At 57.7% G+C, this 17,846-nt stretch overlaps 3 protein-coding genes across 4 annotated transcripts in view; 2 read left to right on the top strand and 1 right to left on the bottom strand.

The window, feature by feature from the left end:
- The first annotated feature begins 37 nt into the window (after positions 1 to 37).
- Positions 38 to 5,263, top strand: SCLY (selenocysteine lyase). 2 transcript variants are annotated; one of them, XM_051782466.1, is made up of 14 exons: positions 38 to 115; positions 199 to 364; positions 436 to 548; positions 632 to 732; positions 844 to 994; positions 1,286 to 1,413; positions 1,493 to 1,657; positions 2,331 to 2,437; positions 2,744 to 2,780; positions 3,132 to 3,215; positions 3,365 to 3,467; positions 3,630 to 3,705; positions 4,338 to 4,526; positions 5,047 to 5,263. In XM_051782466.1, exons 2-13 carry the CDS (start codon positions 315 to 317, stop codon positions 4,495 to 4,497), a joined length of 1,275 nt encoding a protein of 424 aa, XP_051638426.1. In that variant the 5' UTR covers positions 38 to 115; positions 199 to 314; the 3' UTR covers positions 4,498 to 4,526; positions 5,047 to 5,263. The 2 variants fall into 2 exon arrangements, with proteins under 2 accessions (XP_051638426.1, XP_051638425.1); XM_051782465.1 differs by having other exon boundaries at positions 62 to 364.
- Positions 5,264 to 5,404: 141 nt separating this feature from the next.
- Positions 5,405 to 13,066, bottom strand: SLC35G2 (solute carrier family 35 member G2). The gene is made up of 3 exons (XM_051782467.1): positions 12,792 to 13,066; positions 8,347 to 8,522; positions 5,405 to 7,624 (listed from the first exon to the last, which is right to left on the bottom strand). The coding sequence occupies exon 3, from the start codon at positions 7,600 to 7,602 to the stop codon at positions 6,373 to 6,375; it is 1,230 nt and encodes a 409-aa protein (XP_051638427.1). The 5' UTR covers positions 7,603 to 7,624; positions 8,347 to 8,522; positions 12,792 to 13,066; the 3' UTR covers positions 5,405 to 6,372.
- Positions 13,067 to 13,641: 575 nt separating this feature from the next.
- Positions 13,642 to 17,846, top strand: part of STAG1 (stromal antigen 1) — a 159,144-nt gene continuing 154,939 nt past the window's right edge. The window contains exon 1 of the mRNA XM_051782368.1: positions 13,642 to 13,878. The gene's annotated coding sequence lies outside the window, so the exon portion shown is untranslated. The remainder of the gene's footprint in view (positions 13,879 to 17,846) is intronic.

Here is a 17,846-nt window from a genome sequence, read left to right as displayed (position 1 = left end):
GGCCCCGCCCCTTCCGCCGAGGCCCGCGGGAACGGCGCGTGAGAGCGAGCGGGGAGCGCGGCTGTAACGGGGCAGCTGATTGGTGGGGCTGGCACAAGCAGGAGGGAGCTGATTGGTGGGGCTGGCACAAGCAGGGGGGAGCTGATTGGTGGGCGCTGGTACAGGCAGGAGGGAGCTGATTGGTGCGTGTTGGTACAGGCAGGGTGGGTCCTGGTCTTCCCCGTGCTGCCCACGTGTTTGTGCCCGGGTGCCAGGGCGGGGCCAGGGCAGGGCTTCGGCGGTGCTGGCAGCAGGACAGGACAGTGCGGGCAGCGATGGGCGCTGGGACGGAGCCGGCAGAGGCGCGTTGTGACCCGTCTGAGGGGTGAGACCTTGCCCTGCCCTGTGTGTCCCCCCCCCTTCCCCCAGTGCTCCTCACCTACCCCCTGCCCCCAGGAGGGTGTACCTGGACCACAACGCCACCACCCCGCTGGCCCCTGAGGCAGCCCAGGCCGTGCAGGATGCCCTGAGCCAGGCTTGGGGCAACCCCAGCAGTGCTCACCCTGCAGGTAAGGACCAGGGGGGCAAGGGGGGCTCCCTGGGCCAGACCCGTGTCCGGGGGCCATGGGAGCTGCCAAGTGTCGTCCTGCAGGCAGGAAGGCCAAGGAGCTGATTGGCAGAGCCAGGGAGAGCCTGGCACAGATGGTGGGGGCCTGGCCTGAGGACATCGTGTTCACCTCGGGGGGCACGGAGGTGGGAGCACTGAGCCCCGCTCCCCTCCCCAGCAAACAGCGATGGGGTCGGTGGAGACGAAGGGCACCTGCTTCCTCCGGGCCTTCACCTCCCTCTGTCTCCTCTCCCCAGGCCAACAACATGGTGATCCACACCGCTCGCAGGCACTTCCTCGAGAGCCAGACCGGGGACAGCCCGGGGACACCGCACATCGTGACATCCAGTGTGGAGCACGACTCCATCCGCCTACCCCTGGAGCAGCTGGGCAAGGACAGCCTGGCAGGTGGGTGGCACAGGGGCAGGGTGAGGTTTGCGTGGTGGACTTCTGTCCACGGGCATGTCTGTGGAGGATGGTGGGACCTACGAACTCCATGCTGTTCCCCTTTCCCCCAAAAGGGCTCTGACTCCACCAGGATGCCCCATTCCCTCAGGAATGGGTGCCCCATTCCCTCAGGAACGTGTTTCGGGCCTTTACACCTGCTGCCCCACACTCCTGCCCTGCCCAGCGGGGTTCAGGCAGCCCCATGTGCTCTCGGGCTCCCCGGCAAACCTCGTGCTTGTTCTCTGCTCGCAGAAGCCACCTTTGTGCCCGTGTCCCCGCAGAGCGGGCGGGCCGAGGTGGACGATGTCCTCGCTGCCATCCGGCCCAACACCTGCCTGGTGTCCCTCATGTTGGCCAACAACGAGACCGGCGTCATCATGGTGAGTGTGGGGCAGCCCCGCAAAGAGGTGCCTGAGCAGGGAGCGGGGGGCCCTGGACACAGCCCCTCACCCTCCACAGCCCGTGGCGGAGCTGAGCCAGCGCGTCAGAGCCCTCAACCAGCGCAGGGCGGGGCAGGGGCTGCCCCGGGTGCTGCTGCACACGGACGCGGCCCAGATGATCGGCAAGGGGCGTGTGGACGTGCAGGAGCTGGGCGTGGACTATCTCACCATCGTGGGGCACAAGGTACGGCCCCTCCTCACTGTGGGGGCACAGGGTAAGGCTCCTCCTCACCATGGGGGGCACAGGGTAAGGCCCCTCCTCACCATGGGGGGCCCAGGGTAAGGCCCCTCCTCACCATGGGGGGCCCAGGGTAAGGCCCCTCCTCACCATGGGGGGCACAAGGTACGGCTCCTCCTCACTGTGGGGGCACAGGATACAGCTCCTCCTCACCGTGGGGGCACAGGATAAGGCCCCTCCTCACCATGGGGGGCACAAGGTACGGCTCCTCCTCATTGTGGGGGCTCAGGGTAAGGCCCCTCCTCACCATGAGGACACAGGGTATGGCCCCTCTTCACCATGGGGGGACACAGGGTGTGGCCTTGTTCACCTGGCCCAGCCACTGTTCACCCTGTCATACATCTCTGTGGGGTGCCAGGGGGACTTTGGGTGGCCCCACAGCTCAGTGCCTTGTCAGTGGCCGAAGCTTTCCTGCTGGCTGGGGCTCTGCAGACCCTGCGGGTCAGGGCCCTGTCTGGAGCAGAGAGCAGGAGGGGACCAGGGATGGGGCACAGCCCTGCGGTGCTCTGTGCCCGTGGGATGGGCAGGGGCCAGCCCAGCCCTGGAGGGCAGTGGGTGTGTGCTGGAGCACGGGAGGGGCTGGCAGTGTCCCCAGGTCACAGTGCTGTCTGTCCCACAGTTCTATGGCCCCCGCATCGGTGCCCTGTACGTGCGCGGCCCCGGCAGCACGGCCCCCCTGCACCCCCTGCTCTTCGGGGGGGGACAGGAGAGGAGCTTCCGCCCAGGGTAAGGTGGTGGGGGTGGCCCGGGAGCTGGGGCTGGTGGCCAAACCACAGGTGGCTGCCTTATCTGAGCTGAGCTGGCAGCTGTGTCACTGCCAGCCCTGGGGCAAGCAGCCCGGCACAGCAGGGACACACATCCATGTGTGGAACTCCCTGGGGCTCAGGCTTCGCCACAGCTGGGACCCCAGAGTGGAACTGCCCCCTTCCCAGGGAGGTGCCAGTGCTGAGGGGTCCCACCCAGGGAATGTCTGTGCCACAGGCTGGGTTTCTGGTCCAGAGAAATAACTCACTCTTCCCTCTTCCATTCCAGCACCGAGAACACCCCGATGATTGCTGGCCTGGGCCAGGTGAGCTGGTGATGGGCAGGGCTGAAGTGGTTCCCTGCAGGTGCTTCCTGGCAGAACCAGCACAGGGACAGCCACTTGTGCTTCCTGATCATTAGAAGTGACAAAGTTAGGGTGCAGGAGGGCAGGAGAACTACAGGGAAGGAAGATGGAGCTTTCTGGTGCCAGTGGGATGAGGTGCTTCGGGGCACTTGCTGCAGGTTTGCTGCCCTGGCAGTCACACAGCTCAGGGCACCGAGGGGCCATGGGGGACACAGGGAACTGGCAATCACAGAGACTGTTCCAGGCTGGACTCTCATTCCAGGGACCACACACAGGGGGAGGTATCAGAGTGTCGGGATTTTATGTCCTCAGGCTGCAGAGTTGGTGAGCAAGAACTGGGAGGCCTACGAGGCTCATATGCGGGATGTCCGGGATTACCTGGAGGCCAGGCTGGAGGTGAGCACACCTGGGCCCTTCCTGGGCTGTCAGCCTGCAGAGCAGGGCCTGGAGCAGGGTGGGTTATGTCCCTCTGGCCCTGCCACCCCCTCGTGAGGGCAGAGCTGCTCGTGAACCTCGAGGAGTTCACAGCCCTCTGATTTCTCCAGGCCTCCTTTGGGAAGGAGAGGATCCACTTCAACAGTCGCTTTAAGGGCTCCAAGCGACTCTGCAACACCTCTAACTTCTCCATCCTGGGACCAGGCCTGCAAGGTAGCTCTTCCCCCAGCACTGCCCTGTGCTGTGCCCACGGAGCCAAGCCCCTGCCCCTCACAGCCCCCGTGCCCACTGTGGCAGCGGGCAGGGCTGTGGGGCAGGGTGGCCATGGGGCAGGGTGGCCCTGGCACAGAGCAGAGCTGTGCTGTGTCCCTGCAGGGCACAGGGTGCTGGCTCACTGCAAGGTGCTGCTGGCCAGCGTGGGGGCCGCCTGCCACTCGGACAAGGGGGAGCGGTAAGCACTGACTGCTCTGGGCCTGGGGTCTGCCAAGGGAGGGAAATGGGGCAGGGAAGGGGCCTCTGCAGGGCTTGGGCAGTGTCACCTGGAGCAGAGAGAGTACAGAGCTTTCCAGAGGGGCTGAAGGGCTGGGAAGGGGATTATTGCAGGAGACACAGTTGGAACGCTTGATTGCTGCTTGGAGGGACTTTGTCCCTCCCAGCTTTGGTGATCCAGCTGAGCTTGGAAGTACTTTGGAACTCCTGTCGCTGCCAGAAGGGAGCCTGCCTTATGTCCACGTGTGTCTGGCTCACTCACTGCAGCCCCGTTTGGGTCTCCAGATGGCTCCTCTGGGGAAGGTGGGAACAGCAGCTGCTTTTGGTCTGGTCTAGAGCAGTGCTCTTTAGATATGGCAGAGTTGCCAACCCACGGGGACATGGCACAGGTTCTTCCTGGGAGGGGAAGAGCCAGATCCTCCGTAGGGCAACAAGCGCAGTGAGAGCGGCTGCCCTTGGACAGCAGTCAGGGTGCTGTACAGGAGACAGGTTTGCCTGGAGCACATGGGCTCCCTCTCACAGCCTGGGGAGGTTCCTGATGGGGTGTGTGTTTCCTTGGCCTTCAGTCCAACCCGCCCACCCCTTGTGTCCCAGGCCCTCCCCGATCCTGCTGGGCTGTGGGATCCCCCCCGCCGTGGCACAGAACGCCCTGCGGCTCAGCGTGGGCCGGCACACCTCGCGGGCAGACGTGGACCTGGCGGTGCAGGACCTGCTGCAGGCGGTGGCACAGCTGGAGCAGCACCACGCTCCGTAGCCCTGGGCACCCTCCCAGCCATCACCCAGGTCCTGGGGGGGGGACTGTGCCCTGCTTGGCTCCTGGGTGCCTCTGCCAGCCTGCGCTCAGGGTGCCGGGGGGGGCAGGGAGGGTGTGAGGAGGGGGCTTTGCTGCTCTGGGGCAGCTCAGGACTCATCCCCACTGCTCAGGGGAGGCTCCTGGGGAGTGTTGCTGCCGAGTGCTCCTTGCTGGCAGCAGGTGCCCAGCTGGCTGCAGGCATGGCATGTGTTGGCAGGAGTGAGGCACAGTCACGAGCTCAGCTCCCTGCGGAGCGGGACAGGCACGGCAGCTGTGGGAGCTGGAGCCTTTTGCCCTGGTTACTTTCCATAAAGGAAGCTTTCCTGCTGTCTGAGCAGTCAGAGGAAGAAAGACCATCTGCCCCAGAGAGAAATCAGCTGATAGAAGCACAGCAAGATTCTGGGCTGGGAACTGCCCTGCCCTGAGCTACCAGAGGGATTTTTGGCCGGGCACGGCTTTCCCAGCACCACATTGCTTTACCTGCTCCCCTTCTTCCTGTCCTTCCTGCAGTGGGCACAACTCCTCCTGCCAGCTCCTCCTGCTCCTCAAGGAAACAGTGGTCGGGGCAGCTGTCACTGTACCAGTGCCTGAGGAACCCTGTCCCCCTGACACCGGGGGTCAGCGACGTGGGAGGACGTGGGTGTCACACAGACCTGGGCTGGCTGCTGTCAGGGAACCTGCTCTCCGGGCTATTCATAGGAATAAAAGTAATTGCTGCTGCTGTGGCTTTTTCCAAGTAAAATGTGTTTTCCATGGGGGAAGCTGGAGTGGTTGGGGTGATCTGAGTGATGCATTTTTCCTTGGAAAATGCTCACGTCCCAGAACAGAGGCACAATTGGCTGGGGTGGGGAGGTGCCTGCTGGGCCTGGTTGGCATGGAGACCACTGACAGAGTCTTGGGTGCTGGCCTTTCTCTTTACAGCTGGACATTAGCATGGCCAGGAGCAGTGTTTGCAACCACAGAACCCTGGGGTTTTTTGTAGATCTGCTTTCTAACTGCAGTGGTGGGACCCAGGCACCCTGACTGAAGTCCCTGCTGCCTTCCAGGCTGGTCAGTGTTACCAGCAGTGCTCACACCTTGACCTCAAACACAATCTTTATTTTCTCCCTTTTTTTCCCCTCCTTTGCATAATAGTTGAAACCTCTTTTAGAAAAAGTGGTTCCATAGAAAGGGTTTTGCTCTGCTTCAGGGGTAGATCTTTGATCCATCACAGACCTTGTAGTTCCTGGGGACCTTTGTCAGCTGTGGCACAACTGGAGATTCAGCGTTTGGGGCTCTCTTTCCCTTACAGGAGGTCTGGGCTTCCTGCATTGGTTCAGACAGAAATTTAACCACAAAGCACAAGAAACTTTACTGACTTCTATACACACAGGAAACATAAGTTTTAGCCACAGAAATTTAACGTTACTTCATTTAGAATATTGCAGGCAAAACTTAAGAAGCATTACAGAGAACTCGGACCACTGCAATGGTTTTACTGCTCATTTTCCTACTTCCACAGTGCACAGGAATGAGAGTCACTAGTGAACCCCTCTGTACTGCCTTATCCAGGGAAGGGGAGGAAGAACACGTGTGACTTGGCCTTCCCTCCTGTGGGCCAGCCTGTGCTTCTGCTCATGCACCCTGTGTGGTGCCCTTTTGTGTATGACAAAATGTCAGTCGTTATGTGCAGTAGAACAAATTCACCTGGCATGGGAGTCTGGGAACACCAACATTGCTACATCAGCTGAGAACTGAAATGGCAGAGAGAGGGCCTGGCCACGAGGCCGGGGCACGGGAGCTGAAATGAGTGATGTTCACGTGGTCACAGCCAGACTCAGACAGCAAAGCTGTGCTTCATTTAATGGAGGAGTCCACAATCTCCTGATAATCTTGCTGCCTTAAATTCATCCAGGAGAGTTTGTGACACGCCAGGAAGAAGACACTGGCCAGAATGAGGGCGGCCCCGAGCAGGTCGCAGGCGCCCGGGACGATGCGCAGCACGAGGAGCTGCAGGGCCATGGCGATGACGACCTCCAGGTGCTGCACGGTGCTCACCAGCGCGGGGTGGAACTTGCTCAGGGCGTAGTAGACCCCCAGGAAGGCTGTGGTGGAGCACAGGCAGATGGCCAGGAGGTAGCTCCAGGTTTCTCCATCCAGGGGCACGATTGGCTCCTGGAGCAGGAACATGGTGGCCGCTCCCCACAGCGTCCCCGTCCAGCTGAAGGTGAACAGGGCTGTCCACATGCTGATGTTGTCCTTGATGGACCTGTAGACTATCATGGAGAGGGCAGTGGTCAGGCCGGCCATGACGGTCATGGTGTAGCCAAAAGCTTCCTTCCAGGTGCTCAGCAAAGAGTTTTCCTCCTTAACAATGTTGGGGATCATGACCAGGCAAACGCCGAACACGCTGCCGACCACAGTAACTATGTCTATGTGAGCCATTCCCTCATCCATGAGCAAGAAAGCCAGAATGGCACTGAACACCGTGGTGGTCGCCCTCCACATGATGGTTCCGTTGCTGGGGGCCACTATGGAGAAGGAGGTGTAGGCACAGGTGATGGAGACCACGTTGCACACCCCGTAGAAGAAGAGCCGGAGCCTGTAGCCTTTGGGGCCGAAGGGAGGCTCGTGGTGGTAACACACCACAGTGAGGGACAGCACCTGCAGGACCGAGCGGATGAAGATCAGCTCGAGGGAGGGCACTTTGGAGCGGTCAGAAACCAATCTGGTGATGAGAGCCACGCAGCCGTGAGCCACGGCAGAGCCGAACAGGACTGCCCACGTCCTCCTGGACTGCAGGGCATTCCCTTCAGGAAAATGCTGGCACTGCCCCACCTCACCGGGTTTGGGCAGTTGTGCTGGCTTGGTGTCTATTGTACCAAAAAAAGTCCTTTCTCTCCTTCTCCCATCACTCAGTAGTCTTCTCTTAGGATTATCCTCGTTAAATACTCCAGGATCTTCATTAACATCCTCACATCCTTCTCCTCCTGGCTGGGGATAATGAGAAGTGTATTTCACTGTTACTGTGCTGGGATGGATTTTCACTCGCTTTTTGACTGGGTATTTTTGGGAAGACGTATCCATTTCCTTAGAGAAATGCTCTGGTCTTAAGAAAAAAACCAGAGATACCCTGTTATTTAATGGTCAGTGAGAGATTCATTAATATGTAAATGCTGTTAGTGTTTACAAGCTGTTTTTATCAACAAAGCCCAAGTACTAGTAGACTGTTCTTGTTTTTGCTCTAGTTTTCCACTGAGTTACTGCTTAATACCTTTGATATTTGGGGCATTTGGATCTCCTTAAAAGTCACCCATGGCTCTTCATTTTAGTCACTAATTTTTGAAAATGACACGTTCTCATTTTGTATGGTATGGTTTGTATAATGCACTCTGGTATATTCTTATTCTAATGAGACAGTTTCCTTGCAAAGCTTTTTACCCTGTAATTATGAATGATAGTTAATTGCTTGCCAGTGTTACAGGGAGATATTTGGCTGGAGGAGATGACAGAGAGCAACTCAGGGAAGCAGGGAGCATCCCTGAGCAAGTCAGCAGTTAGCATATGAATAACAACACGTCTTTGAACAATACTTGGGCAGTGTTAAACCCTCCTGTCTCCCAGGGAAGGTCCATTTCCCGCTACACAAGCGGTGCCTGTCATTTGTGCAGGGGGGAGCAGGTTAATTCAGGCAGAAAGACTCACTGAAATGTGTTTTCACAGCACCCCCCACCATCTGTGCAGAGCCCTTCCACGTGAAGTGGCAGCAGGAAGAATGAAACCTTCCCTGCCTTCTATTCACCCCAGCAAATAAACCTGTGCAGACCTTACCTGTGACAGAGAGATTTAATCCCGAGCCAGAGGAGGAAAACAGCTCTTCGTCATATCCATCCTTGCCCGGGTGTCTAGACAGAAACAGCAGCTGCTCTCAGGCGTCCCAGAGGAAGGGTTACAATCGTCTCAGCACAGAATGTAAAACCCAAGGGAGCCACACAACCCAAAAACCTCTAGATGGGGAGAAAGCAATCGGTGTCACCTTGCCAAAACCACTCCTCAGCCATCTCTCCCAGAATTATTGATGGAATCGATCCAAGGAACAAGAGGTGGTTTGGTGAGCGTAAGGTTCCTACAGCGTGATGATTCAGAGCAGATTCCCCATTCCGTGCTGTCGTGTCTCACACAGCGCTGCGGAGCAGAGAATGCCCGGGAGGACTCATCCTCCCCCCTCCATCCATCCATCCCCGGAGCCCGCCCAGCCCCGCGGGCAGCGCCGGCTCGGCCGCTGCGGGGGCAGCAGGGGCTGGGGGTGCGCGGTCCTTGTCCCCGGGGAGGACCGGACACCAGAGCAGGGGGGTCCTGAGTGTGCCAGAGCACCGCCCGTGGACATCAGGGCTGAGCAGCACGGCAGTGGATTGTCGGGGAAAACAGACCCAAGGCAGCGTGACCGTGTGTGCAGGAGAACACAGACCAAGGCAGTGTGACCGTGTGTGCAGGAGAACACAGACCGAGGCAGTGTGACTGTGACCGTGTGTGCAGGAGAACACAGACCCAAGGCAGTGTGACCGTGTGTGCAGGAGAACACAGACCGAGGCAGTGTGACTGTGACTGTGTGTGCAGAACACAGACCAAGGCAGTGTGACCGTGTGTGCAGGAGAACACAGACCGAGGCAGTGTGACTGTGACTGTGTGTGCAGAACACAGACCGAGGCAGTGTGACCGTGTGTGCAGGAGAACACAGACCGAGGCAGTGTGACTGTGACTGTGTGTGCAGGAGAACACAGACCCAAGGCAGTGTGACCATGTGTGTGCAGAACACAGACCCAAGGCAGTGTGACCGTGTGTGCAGCAGCTCCTCACACAAACACTGAAATACCGCGGCCAGGTTGAGCCCTGGCGTTATCTCCCTCCCTGATCTGTGGCAGCCAAGCACTGCCTGTCTCCTCACAAACACGGTTTACCTGAGAATGGGCTGCTCTGCTTTTCTCCTCAACCCCCCTGCTGCCCCCCGGCTCGGCCGTGCCCTGCTCCCCGCAGGCAGGGCAGGGACCGGGATGGACGGGAGTGCAAAGGGGCAGCCCTGGCAGGGATCGGGATGGACGGGAGTGCAGAGGGGCAGCCCTGGCAGGGATCGGGATGGACGGGAGTGCAGAGGGGCAGCCCTGGCAGGGATCGGGATGGACGGGAGTGCAGAGGGGCAGCCCCGGCCCCAGCCCTGGGGGAAGGGCAGCACCGGTTCGGACCTGCACAAGTGAGAGGGTCCGAGGACAAGAAGCACCCTGGTCTGTGCAGGAGGCCTCGCCCAGCACTGCGGGTCACGGGTGTGCTGCTGCCCCAAATCCAGAGCGTGCCCAGCACCCGCCGAGGGGGGGGGGAGTGTTCCAGAGTGCCCAGGGCAGCTCCACGGGCAGGGAGCTTGAGAACGAGCAGCTGCAGTGCCAGGGAAAGTAAATAACGAGCTGGGTATGAGCTCGAACAACTCGTCAAACATTTACAGACACCTGCCCGTCAAACGCTTACAAACACCTGCCAAAAACCTGCCTGTCTCACCTGCCCTTTTTCTTCCGCCAGATTGTTATCAGAATCTTTCACATGCAAATGCAGAACGAAGTGCCTGAGCCCAGCAAGGCAGTGGTTTTCCTCGGCACAGCTTTTCCTACCTGGTGTTTTCACTGTGTTACAAACCCGCAGCTCTGCCTTGCTGTCTTAAACAAAACTAGGATCTTCCTCGTTCGAAGCACAACACATGGATCAGGGACAAAATAAGTGGAAGGAAAAGAAGACAGAACGCAGACAACAGGCATTATTATTAGAGTAACAGCAGATATTGCTTGGTAAACTCAGTCACTTGGTTCAGAAACAGCTGGGGAAACGCTGCAACTGTCCAGGAAAACAAAACCAGAACAGCTAATTTGTTACCACAGCATAAACGGCAACTTTCTTGCTTCCTGACATTAAATTAACATTATCTTTCAACAAATAGTTGCAAATTCAACAAAACAGTTGCAAATCTGGTAGTGGACGTGTGTAACATATTCAGGGATCTCCCTGGAGGAAAACAATGGCTCAGGAGCAGCAGCAGCTCAAAATGGCTGTGCTGCACACACTGCTCCTGGGACTCCAGCACCGGGAACACAAGGGCTGGGAGGGCTGCAAGGTGGAGGGCAAACACGTGTGACAGGCAGGAGATGAGACCTAACAAAGAACAAGAAAATAACAGGAGTGCTTAACCCAAAATTTTACTCTCCCTGCTAAATACTGAGTGTATGATAAATGTGATGTCAACCCTCCCACAGTACATTATTTGCTCTCCTTGGTGACCTTGCTTTTTTTAACCAGTGAGATTTTCCATAGGGACTGAGATTAGGGCATATCCCAAATCCTTGAAGCGTGTCCCTGACACACATTCAAAATAGACAGGGATCAGCACAGCCTGTGCAGACAACCTGCTACTGCTCTTTCTGCCAGTGCCTTTTGTGGAGATGACATGAGGTTTTTATTTTCCCTTCGTATCTGGAAACTAACATGGTTTATTTACATTTTCTATGAAAAATGTAATTTGGTTTCGAATCAAGTTTAATACAAGGCTGAAGATGAAGCACATGCAGAACCCTCAAGTTACATAACAAAACAAACATCCCCAGTTCAAACAACAACCTGAGGCACCCGTTTCGAACATCAGCTCATGGAAATCACTGACTGCCAAAGTGTGAACCCTGTTTTTCCTGTGGATTCAGTAAATGGCACAAATCATTAATAGTACACACACCACGATTTCTCTTAAAAGAAAAAAACCCTCCAAATAGTCCCCTCTTTGGTCAGTCACTGCATATGCTGGTTACCCAGGTAGAAATAGGTGATTATTTGCCACCTGACTGACGGGGGTGGGAGGCTGAGCTCTCCTTGCCATGCCTGAAGGAGGGAAGCCTTTGAGTGGTGACTCTAACCACCAATTTTCAGTAAACTCACAGAAAAATACTCTCATCTTCTGCCAGCTCAGTTCTAATCAGTCAGGTGACTGCACTGCTATCAGGAAGGACTCACAGACATGGCAGTTGCAGCCCATCTGGAATGAGAGCTCAGCCATCCCTGGGCTCTGAAAGAGGATGCTCCTGTGCCTCTTCTGTGGAAAATCCCACAATTCTGACGGGTTAGGCTGAGTTTGGCAGAGGGGTGGGAGCAATCTCTACAGGAGAACTACGGACTGACAATTCTCCCTGCACATTAGACAATACAACAGACCCTCCCACCCCTGCAAACCCACAGGACTGACTGAACTCGTGCCACCTTCACTAAGCACTTCCGTGCAGCGACTTCTCAACATGAGGGGTTGATTTTGATGCCTTACCAGGGACAGGGAAATCTCCTAAATTCCTGATTCAGCACCATTAAATCACCTGAACCTTGCTGGAGATTCTCAGGTGCTTGATAGTTCAGGCAGCTGCACATGCCAAGGGATCTACACTCACGTGGTGTCCAAGTATCTTTACCTTTTTTAGCCAGATTGATACAAATCAATGGTATTAAAAATACATGCAAAGAAACTCGAGTCTTTATTAAAATTTAATGAATAGCAAAAGGTATTTAAGAAAATGAAGGAGCAATTACATGAAAGGAGTCTTTAGCATTTAAGCACAAGGACAAACGTTACACACAAACCAACAAACCGGTATCCTGTGTCTTCAGATTAACTGAGTCATGTCCAGCAGCTCTGCCTGAGGGAAGAACCAGCACAGCCTTCACAGAACACAAATATAAACCCTACACTTCAGCCCCAAGAATTGTCAGTATATTCCTGAGAATATTTTGCTACCCAAAAAAAGAGCTGTATTTGTGAGCTCTCTAAAGCCACCACACGTGGTTTCAGTGGGATTGTATATGACACCTTTTATTTCCCTTGCTTTCTCTAACCTATTCTCTTGCTGTATAAGGGCTCCATAGGGGTCCATTTCCATGAAAAAATACTATTTTCTAATTTCTCCGTTCATGCCTGTTGCCTGCTGCAGCTACTACCTCTGCAGAGCTACACTTGCATGACAGTGATTTTGTTGCCCGAAAACTTCCCATTCCAAAACAGATCCCTTCAGATCACAATTCTAGACACAGGGAGAGAACAGAGAATACCTCAACGCTGACGTACAGTCCCCTCTAGCACAGGAAAATAGGAGACCAGCTTGGTTAGCTTAGGAAAGGCCGTAAGAGGTACAGCACAATAGGTGAAGCACGGGAAGGTACCTTGGGGCTCACGGCAGCAGAGGACAGGTTAAGATTAGAGATACCTCGCGTGCTGCTTTGGATCCTCTCCCAAGCAGCTGCAGAGCTGGGCACGGCCGCGGCAGTGCGGGGGGACAGCGGGGCACCGGAGCCGTGCGGCAACCGCGCGATGGCAACTGCGGCCGCCGGGAGGGCGGCTCTCTGGGGGCACCGGGCTCGGCACAGCCCCCGGGCATGGGGGAGAGGGGCGGCCGCTGCCCGCTCGGTCCCGCCGCCCCCCGGCCCCGCTCGGGCTCCCGACACTCACGGTACCGGTGTCGGTGCCGCAGCCCCGCCCGGCGCCGCCGCCTCCGGACGTGCCCCCCGCGCCCGCTCCCGCTCCTCCCCCGCCGGGATCACTGGGATCACCGGGATCGCGGGTCCCGCCCCGCCACGGGCCGCGGCACCGGCACCCCCGGCCCGCCCTCCGCACGGCCGGGCTGGGGCGGCACCGCCGCGGGCTGGGGGCGCTCCGGCCCGCCCTGGGCCCGCGCTCTGTCGCCAGTCGCCCCTGTCACCGGTGTCCCTGTCCCCGCCGCCTCAGGGCCGCCCCCCGCCACCTCTGTCGCGACAGTCACACCCCCCCCCCGATGTCCCTGTCCCCGCGGCCGCACGGAGCCAGGGGCCACCCCCCCTCTGTCGCGATAGTCAACCCCCTGCCCCGGTGTCCCGGTCCCCATGGCCTCACGAAGCTCGGAACCACCCCCTCTCTGTCGCGATAGTCGCCCCCCCCCCCGAGTGTCCGTAACCGCTCGGCGCACGCGCGGCCGTTTTCGCGCGAAAGACGTTTTCCCGCGCGCCGCGCGCGCCGGGGGCGGGGCCTCTCCCCGGCCCCGCCCCTTCCTCCCCGGCGCGGGCGCGGCACGGGCGGGCAGTGCGGCGGCGCGTCCGGCAGGGGGCGCTGCGCGCCCGGCGCGCGGGGCGGCTGCGCCGAGCGGGTCGGAAATGCCGCCAGGTGGCGGTTTAGGATCGCGGCCCCGCTGAGCCCAACGGGCCCCGCCAGCGCCGCCGCCCCGGCCCGGCCCCGGCCCGCGCCCGCCGGACCCCGCCGCCAGCGCCGCTCCCGCCGCGCTCCCGGGCCGCTCCCGGGGCGCCGCCGACGCGCGGCCCGAGGTGAGCGCGGCGCGCGGGGAGGGAGCGCGCGGGAGGCGCCGATCCAAGATGGAGGCGCGAGGGGCGGGGGCAGCGGGGCCGGGGCCGCTCTCGCTCGCTCGGTCTCCGCGGCGGCCGGGCCGGGAGCGGGCGCTGCCCGTGCGAGGAGAGAGGAGAAGGGGAGGGGAGGGAAGAGGAGGCGGCGCGGGGCGGGGCGGCTCCTGCCGGAGCAACGGGTCCCCCGGGCGCGGCGCTCTTCGCCGCCATCTCATTGTCCCCGCCGGGGCTGCCGGGGGCGCGGGGCCGGGCCGGGCCGGGCGGCCTCCCCCGCCGCCGGGCCTGCGCCCTGCGCCGGGCCGCGCCGGGCCCGCGGGGGCGGCGGGGGATGCTCGGGAGGAGCGGGGGAGGCGCTTCCGCCGCGCGGGGCTCGGTGGCGGCGGCCCCGGCCCCGGCCGGCCCCGGGCGGCGGCGGCGGAGGAGGAGGAGGGAAAGTTGCGGGAGCCGGGGGGCGGCCCCGGCCCGCTCTGGCACGGCCCGACCCGGCCCGCCAGCGAGACCCGGCCCGCGGGAGTGCCCGGGCCGCCCCAGCCCTGGCCGGGCTCCGGGGGGACGGGCCGGGCAGCCCCGGGCCGGGCACCCCCCGCTCCTGTTGCTCATCCCGTTACCGGAGCGGCGGCCCCGGGCTCGCCCGGCGCACGGGCGGGTCACGCAGCCCCGGGGTTGCCCCGGGCTCGGCGCGGGAACGGCGGCTGAGCCCGGCGGCGGCGGGGAGGCGGTGCCGGCGGTGCCGGGGTCCCGGGCCGGGGCTGTGCCTCCGGAGCAGCCGGGTACAGGCAGTGCCCCTGACCGGGGCTGGCAGCGGGCAGAGGCAGGACGCCAGGCTGGGGCCCGAGCTGCTGGACTCACAGCAGAGGTGGTGCTGGAGACACGGTGCCGGGCCCGTGCTGGGAGTGTTGGGCAGCCACACTCGGCTTATCCCGTGCTCCTGGGACGGAACAGGCAGCGGGAGCACTGCTTGGGACCAAGAGGGACTTGGGAGAAAGAGGATAGTTGTAGTATCCATAGAGCAACTTAAAGGGATGTGACTGCCAATACCAGTGTCAAAAAACTTAGCTTCTGGTAAGACAGTGTGAGTTTAATTAAACTAAATTGAGCTGCTTTGTAAGTATTGATTATTTCAGTTGTGTTCCACACAATTCTGCAGCTGTGCAGAGTTAGTCTAGTGATGGCATCTATTAAGTTGCTGAGGAACAAAAAACCTTCTTCAGGTCACACCACTGACACAACTGCTTTTGAATTGTGTCTGTGTTTGGGGGAATGGGTGACATTAATGCCTGGGTTCAGGCTTCTGAAGACTTGCTCAACTGCTCAGTTATTACACTGGTGATAGGGGTGGTGTTGGAGAAGGGCTAGTCCAGATCCTCTGGATCCAGAGTAGTTTTACCTTGTCTGGTGAGATGGCAGGGACATTTGATGAGTGTTTCAACATCACAGTCCATCCATCCATGAGGAAATCACAGGGCCAAGAGGCAGTGTGCAGGTTGTCTGTGGAAAGGTGTTCTGACCGTGTGAAGAAGTTCTTACTTTTGCAGAATTAGAAGCCAAGTTATTCTTTCTTTCTGACTCAACTGTGATGACTTTTTGATGGAAAGCCTGAGAAACACGTGGTGGGTGCAGAGCGTTTGGAAATGACAAGGCAACCCGTGATGCAGCAGGATTTCCTGGTGAGCAGGGGCCTGGCTGTAGGGCTGTGATGAATCTGAGAGGGTGTAATTTTTACTGGCTGCTCACCAGAGAGTGTTCAGTTGATACTCTGGGTTGCTGCTTCTCATGGGCACGCTGTGGATGTGCAGCAGTGGGGGTGGGTAGTGAAAGCAGTGCCTTTGCAGAGCTAATGAGCACTCAGGGCCAGTTTGGAGGTTCAGAGGAGCGGGTCCCCACCCCGGTGTTCAGAGCACTGGCCGTCGGCAGCCCACGGGCTGGGGTGGTCCTGATGTTTTACAAACGTGCTGAAGTCGATGAGCTCACTGAGAGAGGCAGCATTTATGGCCAAATGCCCACCCAATGCAGTGGTCAGAAGTTGTGAGGGCAGCTGAAACCCTGGTACTGTAGCTCTGCTCTAGAGTCTCTGAGCTTTTCAGCTCCTGTCCCTGTCCATAACCTGCCCTCGTGTTGTGTAGACTTGTATGTGACTTCTGCAACTGCAGTCACCTTCTGATAACTGAGAAGGTTTGTGAACATTAAATATTTGGATGCACTGACCAAATGAGTTCCTTGGGATAGTCAGAAACTCAACAAGTGAATATGTTTTGATTTGAAATAACAACACGTACCTCAAGTTCGTGCTGGTGACTTTGGATTCTCTCCTTTCTTTCCCTCTGTTGCAAAGGCTTGCCCTGATATAAGGCTAAATATTGGTAATTTAAATACCATTTTAGTAGGCAAGTGAGCTCCTAGAAGTGTAAGGATGCAGTGGGGCCGAAATGCTAAATGGTGATGACTTTCTAAGAAAAATCCTTTTACTGGGATATGAACGTGCCTTTCCTGAAACGTTTCTGATCTGTTTTCTGGTAACATGCACAACAGACTTGCCCACCCTGCTGAAAATTCCAAAGTGCCATTTCTGCAGTGAACACAAGACACACTGAAAGCAGCGAACTGAAGTGGTTTGGGAATATTAAAGCCTGACTTTGGACTCAGCACTGCTGGGTGAGACCTGGCTCTGCCTGTGCTGCACCTTGCAGTGCCCAAGTGTTGGGGTGAGGCTCTGCCTTCTGGGGCTTGGAGTCAGACCCAGAAGGTGATGCTGGCTCTGGTGCCAAGATAAGGAAGTGCTTTGTCTAAATCTGGTGTACTGGCTTCAGGACCTAAAATGCCAACCAGCATCTGCATGATATTTCATGCTTTATTTAAAGTTTCGGGGATTTGCTGGAGTCACTCTCATTCATCACGTGGAGCTCTGAAGCTCCCGTTGCAGATTGTCATCTCTCCCCTGCAGTGCCACTGTGTCTGCTCCTTTGGCTAAAGATAGAAAGGAGCAGAGTTGGTTTTCTTTCTTCTCCAAGAAAGAAATCCTGCAGAGTTTGAGTTCACCTGCAGAAGATGGTTTTGCTGTTTCTAGCAGGCCTTTTAGGGATATGCAGTATTTTGCTTTTCCATACTGGTGTACCCTTGTTGGTTTGGGTGTTCAATTTGTGATCAGAACACAATGACTTATTTCTTTATTCCCTTAGAAAGTGAGTGGTTTAGAGAGCATTATTGTGACCGTTGGTTGCAACTTTTCAGTCTGCAAATACACTTCCAAAGACAAGTGTTGTTTTGTGAAGCTTCACTCTAATATTTTTAAAGGCAAACCCTACCTTCAGTTGGCTAAAAGAGCTGAAGGGGAGGAGCTGCAGGGGGAATCTTCTCCTTAGCTGGGATTTTGTGGCCACTGGCTAATTTTTGCCATGTCCTGTTGGAAGTCTGAGCGTAGGCAATGATTTCAGCACGTGGCAGGTTGTGTGTCCCTCGAGGGACAGTGCCCAGGAACCCAGAGGAAGATTCATCAGGACCAACCAGTGTCACACGTGTCCTGCTTTGGACTGTAGGTACAACATAAACTTGATAAATTTGGTAACTCTGCTTTAATTTTGGAATATTTTGGGAGAAAGTGCCCAATTTATAAATGCAGGTAGTTCCATCTTGGGTACAAGTGGTGCCAATACAAGGCTTTCCATCCCTTCAGGCCCCTGACTGCTCTGTGGTGCTCTCCCTGTCCCCAGAGCTGCTTGTCCTGCCCAGGGTGTGTTTGTAGGCTCAGTCTCAGAAGACTCAGAAGGGCCTTGGCTGCACATGGTTAGGTGGGACAGGCCTCTCAGCACTGTTGGACACAGGAGCGTGGTGTGGGAGCATAGTGGGAGTTCAGCCACTCAGTAATTCATCTTTTATCTCAATATTAAGAGCAGGAGGTTGGATTCTTAAGCCTGTCCTGCCTCAGCTGAAGGGCA

Source organism: Manacus candei, unplaced genomic scaffold (assembly GCF_025592945.1).
Source record: "Manacus candei isolate 608988 ecotype Guabito, Panama unplaced genomic scaffold, ASM2559294v1 h1tg000015l, whole genome shotgun sequence".
Classification (NCBI taxonomy): domain Eukaryota; kingdom Metazoa; phylum Chordata; class Aves; order Passeriformes; family Pipridae; genus Manacus; species Manacus candei.
The sequence above is the reverse complement of the archived record's forward strand: the minus strand, read 5'-3'. Positions and strand labels throughout refer to the sequence as shown.